This window comes from Tamandua tetradactyla, chromosome 4 (assembly GCF_023851605.1).
Source record: "Tamandua tetradactyla isolate mTamTet1 chromosome 4, mTamTet1.pri, whole genome shotgun sequence".
In the NCBI taxonomy this organism is placed as follows: Eukaryota; Metazoa; Chordata; class Mammalia; order Pilosa; family Myrmecophagidae; genus Tamandua; species Tamandua tetradactyla.
In genome coordinates, this window is record NC_135330.1 from 61,766,760 (window position 1) to 61,782,769 (window position 16,010).

General features: G+C 42.0%; 1 protein-coding gene across 2 annotated transcripts in view; it reads right to left on the reverse strand.

The window, feature by feature from the left end:
- Positions 1-3,129, reverse strand: part of PLEKHA6 (pleckstrin homology domain containing A6) — a 151,412-nt gene extending 148,283 nt beyond the window's left edge. Inside the window, exon 1 of one of the 2 annotated variants that reach the window (XM_077157496.1) lies at positions 2,319-3,129. In XM_077157496.1, the coding sequence (XP_077013611.1) occupies positions 2,319-2,401 (83 nt within the window). In that variant the 5' untranslated portion in view covers positions 2,402-3,129. The remainder of the gene's footprint in view (positions 1-2,318) is intronic. The other variant, XM_077157497.1, reaches the window with a different exon arrangement.
- Positions 3,130-16,010: the final 12,881 nt, after the last annotated feature.

A 16,010-nucleotide genomic window follows, 5' to 3' on the forward strand; every position in this document is an offset into this window, starting at 1 on the left:
AATTCTGAGGTTTACCTTTGATTCTTCCCTTTCCCTCATCCCAACACCCAGGCAATAGATGAACACTCTCAATGCTCCTCCTAAACATTTCTCCCTCCCTCCCTCTCCTTCACCTCTATTCTCATAGCCTTGGAGCTGTCGTCTAGACTTATATTGTTCATTTTTGTGTGGTAACATACATGCAGCACACACTTCGCATTTTAACCACTTTCAAGTATGCAGTGTCGTGGTGTTAGCCACATTCACAATGTTGTGTCACCATCGCCACCACCCACTACCAATACCTTCCATCATCCAAAACAGAAACTTTGTACCCATTAAGCAATAACTTCCAAAGGAATTTTGTAATTGTCTCCTAACTGCCTTCCATACCCCAAATTTCCTCGCCCGCATCTTCCTTCTCATGCCCAAATCATCATCCACGCAGCTGCCAGGGGTGCCAACTCGCACATTCTGACTATGTCAATCCCTTGTTTAAAATCCCCTTCGGCTTCCCACTGCCTACAGGATCAAGTTCAAACACCTTGACCCAGAATGTGGGCCTTTCTCAGGCTACCGTTCCTACCTTTGCTTCCTTCTCCTCTGCAGCGCCCCCAAAGCCTACACTCCATCTCTACTGCATCTCTCAGAATGTTCCAGATGCTCTGTGACCTCCCTTCCCACAGGTCTCTGCTTTGAATGCCCCTTTCACTCTAGTCTCTCTCTCCACTCCCATCAGCTTAAATGTTTCCTCCTCAGGGAGGACCTTCCTGACCTCCCCAGGAAATGGAGTTCTTTCCTCCGTATACTCCTATCGGGCCATACAAATGCCTCTAGAATGCGACACATTATTTTCCAAGCATTTATTTGTACCTTCCCCTTCCCTATTACCTTAAAGGCAAAGGCCTATATAGTATTTATTTTTTTATCTCCAGTGTCTAACACTGTGGCAGACAAACAGTGGGTGCTCAATAAATGTTTATAGAATGGAAACCAAAAAAGAAGGAAGGCAGGCAAGAAAGTTGAGAAGAAAGAGGAGAATTAGCCACTTCCATCAGCATACCTGAGGCGCCTGTGGAAATTTTCCTTCTAAGGTCCTATTCCCAGTGTTTCTGAATTGGATCTCTGGGCAAAGGGGGCAGTTAGCAATCTGAGGGCTCAGGAATCTGCATTTCTAATAAGTTCCTTGGACAATTCTAATGTATTCTAAAGTCTCAAACCATTGACCAAGAGGACTCCAGTTTTAAGGCTATGGAAGTTCTATTACCTAAGAATCTAACCTAGGGTCAAGAATTTTAATGGAGTTAATTTCTGAGATAATATAATGACAACATCAATTATGATAATCATGGTGACAAATACAGGAAGAAAGGCCTAAAGCAAATGTGGAAACAGAGAAACACCAAAGAGAGGCAGTCTGATAACAGAGGGGAAAGCAAAGGACTGAAGTCAACGGAACTCGGCTTAGTCTAAATTCTAATTAACAAGTGGTTTAATCCTAAACAAGTATTTTCCATTTGTCTAGACCCTGGTCTCCCCATCTGAAAAGTGAGGTTCCTTTCAGCTCTATGTCCTGTGAGTGGCCATGTGGAGGAAGGAAAAGCTCATCATGTGTGGGTAACAGTTCAGAATGCTAGGCTTTTGACGTTCTCTGGTATTGGGAGATTTCTATCCTGGCAAAAGACAACTGTAATAGAAGCAGACCAAAACAGGGCCAGTGGGGCCACTCTGCTGTAATGAGATTATGCCAGAGCCATTTTGGTTTATGAAATTACTATAACAATGCTGATATATTACTGAAAGCAGCAAAGCCTCCTTCTCTCTAAAGAATGCCAGACACACTGTGGCATCTTTTCCTTTCCCTCCATCAGAGCCCCACACAGAAGCACAAAGGGGGAGGGACTACGGCCCCCGGGCCACTGAGTCCTGGCGAGGGAGTGCCAGCTCTGTGGCAGAGGTTGGATCCCCTGGCGTGCTTGTCACTTAGCCTAAGTCTTCCCGTAGGAAAGTTGGGGAGGAAAAAAGATAAGTGAAAGAACTCACTTCCGTCCCCTTCAGTGGATTGAGCCGAAAGGAAACAACTCCAGACTGGGCAGTGGGTCCAGGCCTCCTGAGGCACCTCCCCTCTCCTGCCCTGCCTTTCCGAGCTGAGGACTTTGAACCATTGAGGAAAAGGCGGGAGAGACATTCAAACAGGCATTATGATAAACTTCTTAGTCACGCCTGCCTTTCCAGCCACCGGTTCCCCCACACACACCCGTCCCCTCCCGCCTGCCCCCAGCCCTGCCACCTTTCAAGTTGGACTTCCAAGAGAAAATGAGAAAAAAAGAAAAACATACTTGATGAAGAAGATTCTCCCACCGCTGTCAACTCCATAGGTCCAGCGGCCGGGCAAGTCCAGCCAGTCAATCTCATCAGCCATCTCGGTGTCCCCACAGCCCCTCGGGCGCTCTGCCCACCCTGGCGCTGGGCAGGCGGGAGCCGGGTGCTTCCTGCCCAGGAACCCCCACTTTCGGCCCCTCCAAGGAGCAGTGCTGGGGGAGGGGTGCCCGATGTGCGTCCGGCCCCGGCTCCCGGCGTACCTCTGAGTCTCTGGCAGTGACTTCGGCCTCTCGCTGGAGGCGAGCTGGCAGCCAGCCGGGCAGCAGGCAAGAGGCAAGCGCTTAACCCTGGTCCAGCCGGGAGCCCTGGGAGCGTGCAGCCTCAGACGTCACCTGCCTCCTCCTCGAGCCTGAGCTCCTCTTCGGACGGCCTCTTTAACTTTAATGACCGGCAATTAGTGCGGCTGAGTAATTATGACGCTCCCCTCGCCCTGGACTGTTAACGGGAACCGCCGATTCTTTGGCCCTTCTCTCTCGCTCTCTGCTGTCGGCTGGAGAGACGAAGTGCTGGGGCGGGAAGGATCCCTCCGGAAGGAGCAGGTTGCCGTGTGCGAACAACGGGGGTTGCCTTCTCGGCTGGCGGCTCTGAAGCCTACACTTAAACCGCCGGCGGGGCCAGAGGAAGGCGGAGCCAAGCCGCCGCCTTGGAAGGTAATTCACAGCCGGGAGAACTCGCCCGCAGCCCGGTGGATCCCGAAGTCCAGGCGCACAACGCAGGGCGCTGAAGGCGGGGGAACCAGTTTGACTGCAAGAGCTTTGAATCATGAACTTGTCGTGTCCAGCTACTGAACGGAAAGAGGGAAGTGGTCAAACCTGGTTTTACTCGGTGGGAGGTTAGTAAAGGAACAAAGGTCAAATGCAGGCAAGGGTGACGCGGGTTTAAGTAGCAAGGGGCCCTGCAAGTCTCTTCTCGGCAGGTAAGCTCTTCCAAGATGTCAATCTAATTAGACAAGCTTGTATTTACCTTTCTTTTCAAGCACCTCCTCCGAGAAGCCTGCCATGACTAGGTAGAATCGTCAGACCTTAGAAGCACATTCAGAAACCAATAGCCCTTGTGTCCTTCTGCTCCATTCCCCTAATTTGCACCAAGAAAAGAAAAGGAAAAAAGAGAGGGAGTGAGTGAGTGAGAGTGAGAGGAATGTGTTCTATGTACACCCAGCAGGTTGTGAGCACTCAGTACTGGCATATCAGAAATAGTGCTGCTGGAGCCCACAGTTCTGCAATCTCTAGGTTTATATTAAAGTTGGTAGCCTGTGTCCCCTGAGGCACAGATCAGGTGAATATTGTTCCCATCCATTTTTCAGACTCAAGGGAATAATTGAACAATAGGAGAGACACTTCTCTTTAAAGGAAGCAGTGTGTCGCATTTCAGTTTGGCAAGTGTTGAGTGAACTTACTGCCAGCATTCTAAAGAACTGGATCCCCCATTCCATCTAACTCCTACTCATCCCTTCAGTGTCCACCCCTGAGTAACCTCTAGAGGAACCTATTCCTGTCTCCACCTTCAGATAGATGTATATGTTAATTTTTATAGATCATGATGCATTATAAATAACCCTATACTGCTAGCTATCAGACTGTAAAGCAATCTTGGTTTTACTCAACTGACTCTTTCATTAGGCTGTGTGCTCCTTGGGGGCAGGGACTCCAACTTATTCATCTTTATAGCTCCAACACCTTCCTGGGTCACCCAATCAATGTTTGGTGAATGATATTGTGATGATTGGAAACAATTCAGTCATAACCACAACCCTGTACTTTTGGACCTTATTTAGGGGCATCCTGAATATAACCATCTACAACATCAGGTTGTGAGTGTGGGAGCTTTCCAGAAACATAAACAGCCTGTGAGCCTTCCCAGGTATCCCAAATGCTCCACGTAGAGGGTGTAATGTGAATACAACTGATAGATGGTGCACAATTAGAAGCTGCCCCAGAGAACATCTAGTTCAAGTCTCTTGTTTTACATATGGGAAACTGAGGCCCAAAGAAGGAAAGGGAATAGTCAAGGAAGTGGCAGATAAGGATCTGTCTACCTGATTATCACAGGTCAGAGCTCTTTCCATTACAGCATTATGCCCCCAATACTGGAAATTAACTCTGCAAACATATTCAGGAGGATTTGTGAGTGCCAAATCTAAGCCAAGTCCATTCTCCACAAGCAGAAGAGGAGCAGAAACCCGTACTATACAACTCTTCTCTCCCTTCTCAGATCCTACAGGTTTCTTGTAAAGAAGGCTGCGCTTGACAGCAATTCAGAGCTGGACCCGAGATGCATAGATAAGGATCAAGTTGCCCCTTGGTTCCCGAATTGAGGAAGGTGGGAAGGTCAAGGTAACAGACTTCCCATTAGGCTCCATCTCCGTGTGAAACACCTGTAAGACTCATCCTATTGATAAAGCACAGAACCATCTACCCAGCCCTGCGATATCCGAGGATCTAAACTGCCAGAATTGCTGCCAAGATGCCTCAAGGGAAAATACCAGCAACAAGTGCACTCCTTGTCTAACCTGAGCAACCAGCAATGGCAGTTCCTTGGGCTGCATGTGGGTGGAAGTAGGGGATGAAATGACGTATATTTGACACATGTATTATGCCACTGTCATCTTTGATGAATAGAGGGCTCCTCTTGATTTCTTTGACAAGATTTTTGCCTTGTTTATGTCTAATCTAGGCTGGGGTTCCTAAGAATATACCTCAAAAAGAAAAGGCCAGTGATTTGAGAGTTTGTTTTTTTTTTACTCATTTGAAATAAGAGAAGAAATCAGATTTTAAAATACTTTTCTAACTATGGTGCATACTCACTAGCAGCATTTTAAATTCTAGTTTTTGATTATCAATTTTGATTAGTATTAATATTGATAATAGTGACACTTTAGCAAGGGAACCAAAGCTAATTTTAAAATGGAGTAAAAAATCTGAGTAAAAATACTTGGCAGCCCAACAATCATCTGGAAGAGGGAAGGAGGGTTGATATGTTGAAATGAAAATCATACATGCTTGGCAATCAGAAATTGATTTATTTTTTCTGCAACAAATTTTGTTTTACCTCTGTGAAAGTTAACAAAACATGTGAATAAAATAGATCAGTGTGGGCGGGCCACAGTGGCTCAGCAGGCAGAATTCTCGCCTGCCATGCCAGAGACGCAGGTTAGATCCCTAGTGCCTGCCCATGCAAAAAAAATAGGTCAGTAATATTTAGAAAATATTCTGATTCTCTATACAATTTGAATCTATAGTTAGATATCATTTCGTTTCTGTGTTGGTACCTGTAGTAGGCTGAGAAATGGCCCTCCAAAAGATATCTATCTCAAATTATGGGAACCTGTAAATGTTAACTTTATTTGGAAGAAGGGTCTTGGCAGATGTAGTTAAATTGATGTAGGATGAGGAGATACACCTAGATTACACAGGTGGGATAAACCAAGTTATAAGAGACACACAGGATGGGGGGGGGGGTGGGATTTGACAGATACAGGAGGAGGAGGCAATGTGACCACAGAGGCAGAGATTGGTGTGATGCCACCACCAGTCAAGGAATGCCAGCAGCCATGAGAAGCTAGAAGAGGCAAAGGAGGTGTTCTCCTCTGTAGCCTCTGGAGGGAAAGCGGCCCTACTGACACCTTGGTTTTAGACTTCTGGACTCCAGAGCTATGAGAGAATGAATGTCTGTTGTTCTAAGCCACCCAGTTTGCAGTGATTTCTTATAGCAGCCACAGAAAACTAAATAGTATAGTACCTATAAGAAAATTATAACTTAATGAGGACTGAAATATTCATTTCCCCTTCATCTTTTAATAGCCCCCTGAGTTTCCTTTTGGAATCTACTCATCTGCCAGTGTTAGACCAGGTGGATTGAGTGGGCTGGCCCCACCTCCACACTTACCCCTTCCATAATGATTGGTTCAGGAAAGGACACCTGACTTATACCAGACCAAAGAGACTCAGTTTTATTAAGATCCCAGAATTCTTGGGAAGAAGCCCTTTTTCTCTTGGACTTGAAGGTGGTGGGTGTCATTTTGGTGCTGCTGGGGTCCCCACGTGAGGAGAGAGCCTGCCCAAAAGTGAAGCCAACCAATACAGAACAAAATGGAGCCAGGAGATGGAGAGAGACTTGGTCCTCCTTACATCCCATGAGTCCTGGAATCCAGCTTGCCAGAAAAGGCTCAACTTCTGTAATTTCCAATTGCAGTCTCCTGGAAACCTGATCAGTAGAAAGATGTATTTTGAGGCATTTACTATATCATTTAAACATATTTGGCCAAGAGGCTCACATAGTTACCAGAAGATTATAACAGATTCTTCTCCTCTATAAAAGAATAACCACAACAGTAATTTTTATTGAGTGCTTGTGATCTATGTTCATCTGCAGTCTAGGTTGCTAGCCACTGTTGGTTTTCTAACAAGAACTAGAGAGTGAAGAAAAGGAAGGCAAGGGCTGGGTCTGCTGGGATTAGGTAGTTGCGTAAATATCCAAGGGCTGAAAAAAAAATATCCAAGGGCACAAACAAGATAGTTCTTCAATTAAAACTGTGCTTCTGTCAGGACTGGAGAGAGTAGATGGTTGTTATCAACACTGCTGAACTCGGACTGGGTTCCAGAAGATCGTAGAATCCTGGGGTGTCCCTACAGCCAGTTGAAGTGAATTACATTTGTTATAGAAAGTATGTATTGAGTACTTTCTGTGGGCCAGATACTGTTCTAGCTACAGAGAATACTGGGTGTGAATAAAGCAGTCTCTGCTCTCATAGAGTTCACATTTAATAGACATAATAAGTCTATGGAGAAAAAATGAAAGGCTAGAGGGAATAGGAGAGCTGTGGTTGCTGATAGCTTGTTTTATATATTTCATGGGGGGAGGTGTGGTCAATAAACATTTCACTGAGAAGATGACATTTGAACCAACTTAAAGGAAGTGAGGGAGCAAACCATATGAACATTCGGGAAACATGTTCCAGGCTCAGGAAATAGAAAATGCAAAGGCCCTAAGGCAAGAACATCCTTGGAGTGTTCCCCAAACAACAAGGAGGCAATGTGGCTGCGACAGACTGAATGAGGAAGAAAATATCAGGAAATGAGGACAGAGGGATTGAGGGAGGTCACATCATCTGCGCCATTATAAGGAGCTTTGCGCAATTGTTATAAATGAGATAGGAAACTATTGGAGGATTTTGGGTATAGGAGTGACGTGATCTTAATGACAATATTTTAGAGGATCATTTTGGCTGCTATTAAGAGTCAAGTAAAAGTACATTGTAGTTAGTAGGCTATCGTAATCACCTAGGCAAGAAATGTGAATGGTTTGGCTCAAAGTTTGTAGAAGTAGAAATGGTTAGAAATAGTCTGGTTCTGGGAATATTTTGAAGGTGGAACTGACAAGATTTTTATTTTTTACTTTTTTTATTTTTTTAAACATAACAACATACAAACACGAACACTCTTAGCATATAATCATTCCATTCTTGGTATATAATCAATAACTCACAATATCATTGCATAGTTGTATATTCACCATCATGATCATTTCTTAGAATAATTGCATCAATTCAGAAAAAGAAATAAAAAGAAAAAAGAAAAAAATTCATACATACCATACCCCTTAACCCTCCCTTCCATTGATCACTAGCATTTCAATCTACTAAATTTATTTGTTCCCTCTACTATTTATTTATCTTTAATCCATCTGTTTTACTCATCTGTCCATAAGGTAGATAAAAGGAGCATCAGACACAAGGTTTTCACAATCACACAGTCACATTGCAAAAGCTATATCATTATACAATCATCTTCAAGAAACATGGCTACTGGAACACAGCTCTACATTTTCAGGCACATCCCTCCAGCCTCTCCATTATACCTTAACTAAAAAGGTGATATCTATATAATGCATAAGAATAACCTCCAGGATGACCTCTCGACTCTGTTTAAAATCTCTCAGCCATTGACACTTTATTTTGTCTCATTTTGCTCTTCCCGCTTTTGGTTGAGAAGGTTTTCTCAATCCCTTGATACTGAGTCCCAGCTCATTCTAGGATTTCTGTCCCACATTGCCAGGAAGGTCCACACTCCTGGGAGTCATGTCCCATGTAGAGAGGGGGAGGGTAGTGAGTTTGCTTGTCATGTTGGCTGAGAGAGAGAGGCCACATCTGGGTAACGAAAGAGGTTCTCTGGGGATGACTCTTAGGCCTATTTTTAAGTAGGTTTAGCCTATCCTTTGCAGGAATACGTTTCATATGAACAACCCCCAAGATTGAGGGCTCAACCTATTACTTTGGTTGTCCCCACTGCTTGTGAGAATATCAGAAATTCTTTTTACAGGAAAGTTGAATTTCCCCCCTTTCTCTCCATTCCCCCAAAGGGACTTTGCAAATACTTTTTTATTCACTGGAACTGACAAGATTTTGCTAATAGATTTTAATTGGGCTATGATAACAAGAGAGGAATCAGGATGACTTAGGTTCAAGGTATTTGACCTAAGCAAATGGAAAGACAGAGTTGCCATTGACTGAGATGTAGTAGACTGCAGGTAAAGCAGGCATGGCACAAGAGAGTGGAGAAACAAATTTAAACAAAGTTAGAGATGCCTATGAGATCTAAACAGAGGTGTCAAGAAGGCAACTGGAAATACAAGACTGGAGTCAGTCTGAGGAGTAGAAATATACATTTGGTATCATTCAGTGGTTAGATAATATTAAAACCATGAGACTGGCTGAGAACAAAAGGGAAATTAGCGTGGGTCAGGAGAAGAAGATCAAACACTGAAACCTGGGGTACTCCAACATTTAGAGGTCAAGCTAATGAGAAGAAACAAGAACAAAAAAAAGTGACTAAGAAGTGGCTAGTGAAGTAGAAGGAGAAGAAGAGAGAGTAGTGAGCTCTGGAAATGAGCCTTGTGTGTATTCATATCACAACGAAAAGGAATGTGCACATGGTCCTGGTGTTCTAGAAGGCCTGAGGTTAGGGTGGGTTCTCTCTGAGCAGGAAGTGACTTGTCCTCCTGTGTGAAAGAGTAGAGGGACAGCTCAGATTATTGTTAGGATAGTCTGAGAATGGGCCTGGGAAGATGATCATTTTACCTAATGAGCCCTTGCTCACCAAAAGAAATATTCTTGCAGAATTTTTGAGTAACTAGCAAAAATTGGTAGAGCCATTTTCCTCAAAACTTAGGAAAACAGTTACAAGGTTCTAGGAACTGAGAAAGTGCCGCATCAAGAAAACATAACTTTAAAAACAGTAGAAGTGGGTGCACAGGGTTCAATGGTAGAATGCTCACCTTCCATGCAGGACCTGGGTTTGATTCCCCGACCATGCACCTAAAAAAACAAACAAACATAAAAAAAAAAAAAAAAAAAAACCAGTAGAAGCTCATGGCAACATTACTGGTCCCTCCCCCACTCTCTCACCCATGTGGTGTGGAGCGAGACTGTGCCATTTCCTGAGGGAGCAGAGTAACCCCAATGCACATTCTGGGTGCCTGCATGTCTATATCAAATTATTAGGTGCAGCCTGAAAGACTGAAACAGAAAACTCATCTCTGCCTGAAGAAGCAACTTGCAATGTGATGATATTGTGAGCCATTGATTGCACACCAAGTATGGAATGTTCATATGTTAAGAATGTTTGTGTTTGTATGTTGATTGGTTTTATTAATAAAAATTTAAAAAATAATAATAATAAAATTTAAAAAAGAGGCACCTTGCAGATACCTAAGCAGTTTAAGAAACAATTAAGTCAAAGCAGCCTGAGGCAAAGGATTTACAGGCTTTAGGACATACAATAGAGTTCAAGGGAGAGGGGTTAAAATCTGTTTCATAGGGAATAGATGGGGACATTTGGATTCCTGTAAATAGGGTAATTCCTAATTCCATGAGTGAGCACAAGCCTAGGACAAGACCAAGGCTCAGAAAAGAAGGTAAGGACTGTACACTTTTGTCTCAGATTGATCTTGATAGAAGGGCTAAACCCGAAAGGAGAGCATCAGCCAGAGCAGAGCAATTTGCAAAGAGTGTAAAAGGTGGGTTTTTTTGCATTGAATTGTTTGGTTTTGTTAATTCTGGTATTCAGGGAGATCTCTGTCATACTACTAGTTGGATAAAAATGTAAGGAACAGACAGCTCAGGAACAAAATCTCAGGGTGAACACAGTAAAATATCAAAATGTACAGAGTGCAACAAAAGATTACAGACAAAGAACGAAACAGGAAATGATGGGCCATTCAAAGGATCAAGATAAAAATTCAGAAATCGTCAACAAAGAATATCAGCCTTTAGATATACCAAAGACTTTTGTAAAATTATCTTTGATGTGTTCAAGGATATAAAATAAAACACAGAGAAAGAATTAAAAGATATTGGGAAAATAAAGTAGGATAATATGAGACTTTCAATATAGATGTAGAAATTTTTAAAAGGAAACAAACACAAATACAGAGTTAAAGACCATAATACCCAAAATGAAAAATTCTCTGGATGGTTTCAATAGCAGATTGGAGCTGGCTAAAGAAAGAATTGGTGAACTTTAAAGACAAGGCAATTGAAATGATTCAGGATGAGGAGCAGAAAGAAAAAAAAAAGAATGAAAAAGAAAGCAAACAGAGCCTGAGCTCTGTGGGACACTATCAAGCATACCAATATATGCATTATAGGGGCCCTAGAAGGAGTAGAAAGAGAGAAAGGAGCAGAAGAAATATTCAAAGAAATAATGGCAGACTTCCGGAGAAGATGGCGGCTTAGTAAGACGCACGGATCTTAGTTTCTTCTCCAGGACAGCTACTAGGGGAGTAGAAACGACACAGAACAGCTCCCAAAGCCACAACAGAGATAAAAAAGACAGCGTACCCCATCCTGGAACGGCTGGCTGGCTGAGAGAAGCCGCTCGGGTGAGATCGCCGAGGTGCGCGGGCTTCACCGGGCGGGGAGGCAAGCGGCCGGAGTCACTCCCTTCCCCCTCCCGGGCCGGCTGGGAGAATTGGAGAGGCGGTCCCCTGAAACCGCGGCGGCTGGCGCCCACACCACGCGCAGCCCCCCGGACCAACTGAGAGAATTGGATCGGAAATCCCCAGGCCGCGGAGAACGGTGACGGGCGGGGGAGGCCCCTTCCAAACCTGTGACTCCCCGGGAACGTGCACTCTCCCGGGCGGGCCGCTGCCGCTGGCGCCCTCCCACCACGCTTGTCGCCCCGGGCCGACTAGGTAATTCGGACGGGTGCTTTCCCGGGCTGCAGCGGCCAGCAACCCTCCCCGCGTTCGGACCCCGGGCCAGCTCAAGCCGCTTCGGCTAGCGAACCTCCCTGACGGCAAGAGTTTTCCAAAGTTAAAGGTCCCACAGCACCTTTTACTGGTGGGACCCGCAGACAAACGTGTGCCACAAGCGCCACCTACTGGGCAGGATAAGAAAAACAGAACCCAGAGATTTCACAGAAAAATCTTCCAAACTTTTGGATCCAATACCCAGGGAAATCTGTCTAAATGCGCAGACGCCAACAGAAGATAACGGATCATGCTCAAATAATTGAAAATATGGCCCAGTCAAAGGAACAAACCAATAGTTCAAATGAGATACAGGAGCTGAGACAACTAATGCTGAATATACGAACAGAAATGGAAAACCTCTTCAAAAATGAAATCGATAAATTGAGGGAGGACATGAAGAAGACATGGGCTGAACATAAAGAAGAAATAGAAAAACTGAAAAAACAAATCACAGAACTTATGGAAGTGAAGGACAAAGTAGAAAAGATAGAAAAAACAATGGATACCTACAATGATAGATTCAAAGAGACAGAAGATAGAATTAGTGATTTGGAGGATGGAACATCTGAATTCCAAAATCAAACAGAAACTATTGGGAAAAGAATGGAAAAATTTGAACAGGGTATCAGGGAACTCAAGGACAATATGAAGCGCACAAATATACGTGTTGTGGGTGTCCCAGAAGGAGAAGAGAAGGGAAAAGGAGGAGAAAAACTAATGGAAGAAATTTTCACTGAAAATTTCCCAACTCTTATGAAAGACCTAAAATTACAGATCCAAGAAGTGCAGCGCACCCCAAAGAGATTAGACCCAAATAGGCGTTCTCCAAGACACTTACTAGTTAGAATGTCAGAGGTCAAAGAGAAAGAGAGGATGTTGAAAGCAGCAAGAGAAAAACAATCCATCACATACAAGGGAAACCCAATAAGACTATGTGTAGAGTTCTCAGCAGAAACCATGGAGGCTAGAAGACAGTGGGATGATATATTTAAATTACTAAAAGAGAAAAACTGCCAACCAAGACTCCTATATCCAGCAAAATTGTCCTTCAAAAATGAGGGAGAAATTAAAACATTCTCAGACAAAAAGTCACTGAGAGAATTTGTGACCAAGAGACCAGCTCTGCAAGAAATACTAAAGGGAGCACTAGAGTCAGAACCGAAAAGACAGAAGAGAGAGGTATGGAGAAGAGTGTAGAAAGAAGGAAAGTCAGATATGATATATATAATACAAAAGGCAAAATGGTAGAGGAAAATATTATCCAAACAGTAATAACACTAAATGTTAATTGACTGAATTCCCCAATCAAAGAAATAATGGCAGAAAACTCCCCAAATTTAACAAAAGATATGATTATGCACACTCAGGAATCCCGAAGAACCACAAACAGGACAAACTGAAAGACAACTCTGCCTAGGTGCAAACTGTCAAATACCAGGGACAAGGAGAGAGTTCCAAAAGCTGCAAAAGAAAAGCAACATGTTATGTCCAAGAAAGTCCCAATAAGATTAAGTTTTAATTTCTCATCAGAAACCATGGAGGCAAGAAGGCAGTGGGATGAAATATTTAAAGTACTGAAAGAACACAATTGCCAAACAAAAATTTAATATTTGGCAATATTGTCTTTCAAAAATAAGGGAAAGATTAAGTCATTCCTGGAGAAACAAAAGCTGTGGGAGTTTATCACCATAAACTATCCTATAACCAATGCTAAACGGAATTCTTAGGCTGAAAGGAGAGGACACCAGACAGTGGGTCATAGTGGCATAAAGAAGTAAAGACCCCCAGTAAGTAACTATAAAGCCAGTACTACTGTATTGTATTTTGAGTCATGAAATGTATAAAGATATAAAATGTAACATGTGCAATAAAATATGGGGGCAGAGAGGTATAGCACCAGTATTTGTGAGTGCTATTGAAGTTAAATTGATATCAAATCAAACATTATTGTTATGGATTATAATGTTAAATTTAAGCTTCATGGTAACCACCAAGAAAATATCTGAAAAAATATATATATATACAGAAGGAAATGAGGAGGGACTCAAAATGGTACACTTCAATAAATCAAATAAATATGAAAGTTGATATTAACAGAAGAACTGAGAGATAAAAGGATTTGTAAAGAAAAAATGGCAAAAATAGCAGCAGAAAATCCTACATCATCAGTAGGAGTTATTTTGCATATAAACAGAGTAAACTCATCAGAAAAAGGCAGAGATTGGCAGAAAGGATGATTTAAAAAAAAAAAGTATCACCCAACTACATACTGTTGATAAGAGATTTACCTTAAATTTACAGACACAGGAAAGATGAAAGTAAAAGGACGGGAAAGAAATATATCATGCAAATAGTTACTAAAAGAGACCTGGAGTAGCTATACTAATATAAGATAAAATAGACCTTAAGTCAAAAACTGTTACAAGAGACAAGGAAGATTTCCATATACTGATAAAGAGATCAATTCAACAAGACAACATAACCATTATAAATATTTACATATAACCCTAACATAGAGCTCCAAGATATATGAATCAAATACTGACATATTTGAAGGCAGAAATAGATGGTTTTACATTAATAATAGGAAACTTTAATACAGCACTTTCAATAATGGATAGAACATCCAGACAGAAAGATCAATAAGGAAATAGAAGGCTTGAATGATAATATAAACCAACTAAACCTAATATATATATATATGAACACTTCACTCAACAGTAGTAAAATATACATTTTTCTCTAGTGCATATAGATCATTCTCCAGGATAGACCTGGAGAGTCACAAAACAAGTCTCAATAAGTTTTAAAATAATAAAACCATACAATGTATCTTTTTCAACCACAATGGAATGAAGCTAGAAGTCAGTAAGAGAGGAAGAACTGGAAATTTTAAAATATGTGGAAAATAAACAATAAACTCAAAGAACCAATGGGTCAAAGAAGAAATCACATTGGAAATTAGGAAATACATTAAGGGAAATGAAAACAAAAACACAATTCCAAAATTTATGGGTGCAGCAAAGGCAGAGCTGAGAGGGGAAATTTGTAGCTCTAAATGTTTACATTAAAAAAGAAAGGCCTCAAATCAAAGACCTAACCTTACAACTGTAGGATTTGGAAAGAGAAGAGCAAGCTAAACCCAAAGTGAGCAGAAGGAAGGAAATAACAAAGATTAATATGGAGATAAATGAAAATAGAGAATGAAAACTAATAGAATCAACAAAACCAAGAGTTGGTTCTTTGAAAAGATTGATAACATTGACAACCTGTGGCTTAGCAAAGGAAAAAAAGACACAAATAACTACAATCAGAAATGAAAGGGGTAATATCACTACCAGCCCCACAGAAATAAAAAGGATTACAAGAGGAACTATGAACAACTGTACACTAATGAATTAGATAAACTAGATGAAAGGGAAAAATTCCCAGAAACACAACTACCTACACTGACTCAAGAAGAAATAGAAAATATCAGCAGACCAATAACAAGTAAAGATTGAATCAATAATCAAAAATCTCCCTATAATGCTGAAAATAGATGGTAATTCATATTTTAAAATTGCACCTTATGTGTGAGACTAAAGCAAAAAATGTTTATTGGTACAAAATTTATATTTTGACTAGTGCATTTCCTAATATAACTTACGTAGATAGCTTAATTGAATACCATAAGTACATGGAACCTTGAGTAGGACATGAGATTTTGTGGGTTTGTGCAGAGTGATGTCCTGACAAATCCCAGAGTGATTTGAACAGTGAATAAAAAAGTATTTGCAAAGTCCTCTTTGGGGAATGATGAGAAAGGGGGAAAATTCAGCTTCCCCAGGTTGAATTCTTGATATTCTCACAAGCAGTGTGGACAACCAAAGCTATAGGCTGAGCCCCCAGTCTTGGGGTTTGTTCATATGAAACTTAACCCCACAAAGAATAGGTCAAGTCTACTTAAAATTTAGGCCTAAGAGTCACCCCCAAGAGAGCCTCTTTTGTTGCTCAGATGTGGCCTCTCTCTCCAGCCAACATGACGAGCAGTCTCACCACCCTCCCCCTCTCTGCATGGGACATGACTCCCAGGGGTGTGGACCTTCCTGGCAACATGGGACAGAGATCCTAGAATGAGCTGAGACTCAGCATCAAGGGATTGAGAAAAACCCTAGAATGAGCTGAGACTCAGCATCAAGGGATTGAGAGAACCTTCTCGACCAAAAGGGGGAAGAGTGAAATGAAACGAAGTTGTCAATGGCTGAAAGATTCCAGAGTCAAGAGGTTATCCTGGAGGTTATTCTTATGCATTGAGTAGATATCACCTTGTTATGACTTTTTTTTAAGTTTTCTTTATATTTGTTTTTCTGAATTGATGCAAATGTTCTAAGAAATGATCATGATACTGAATATAAAAC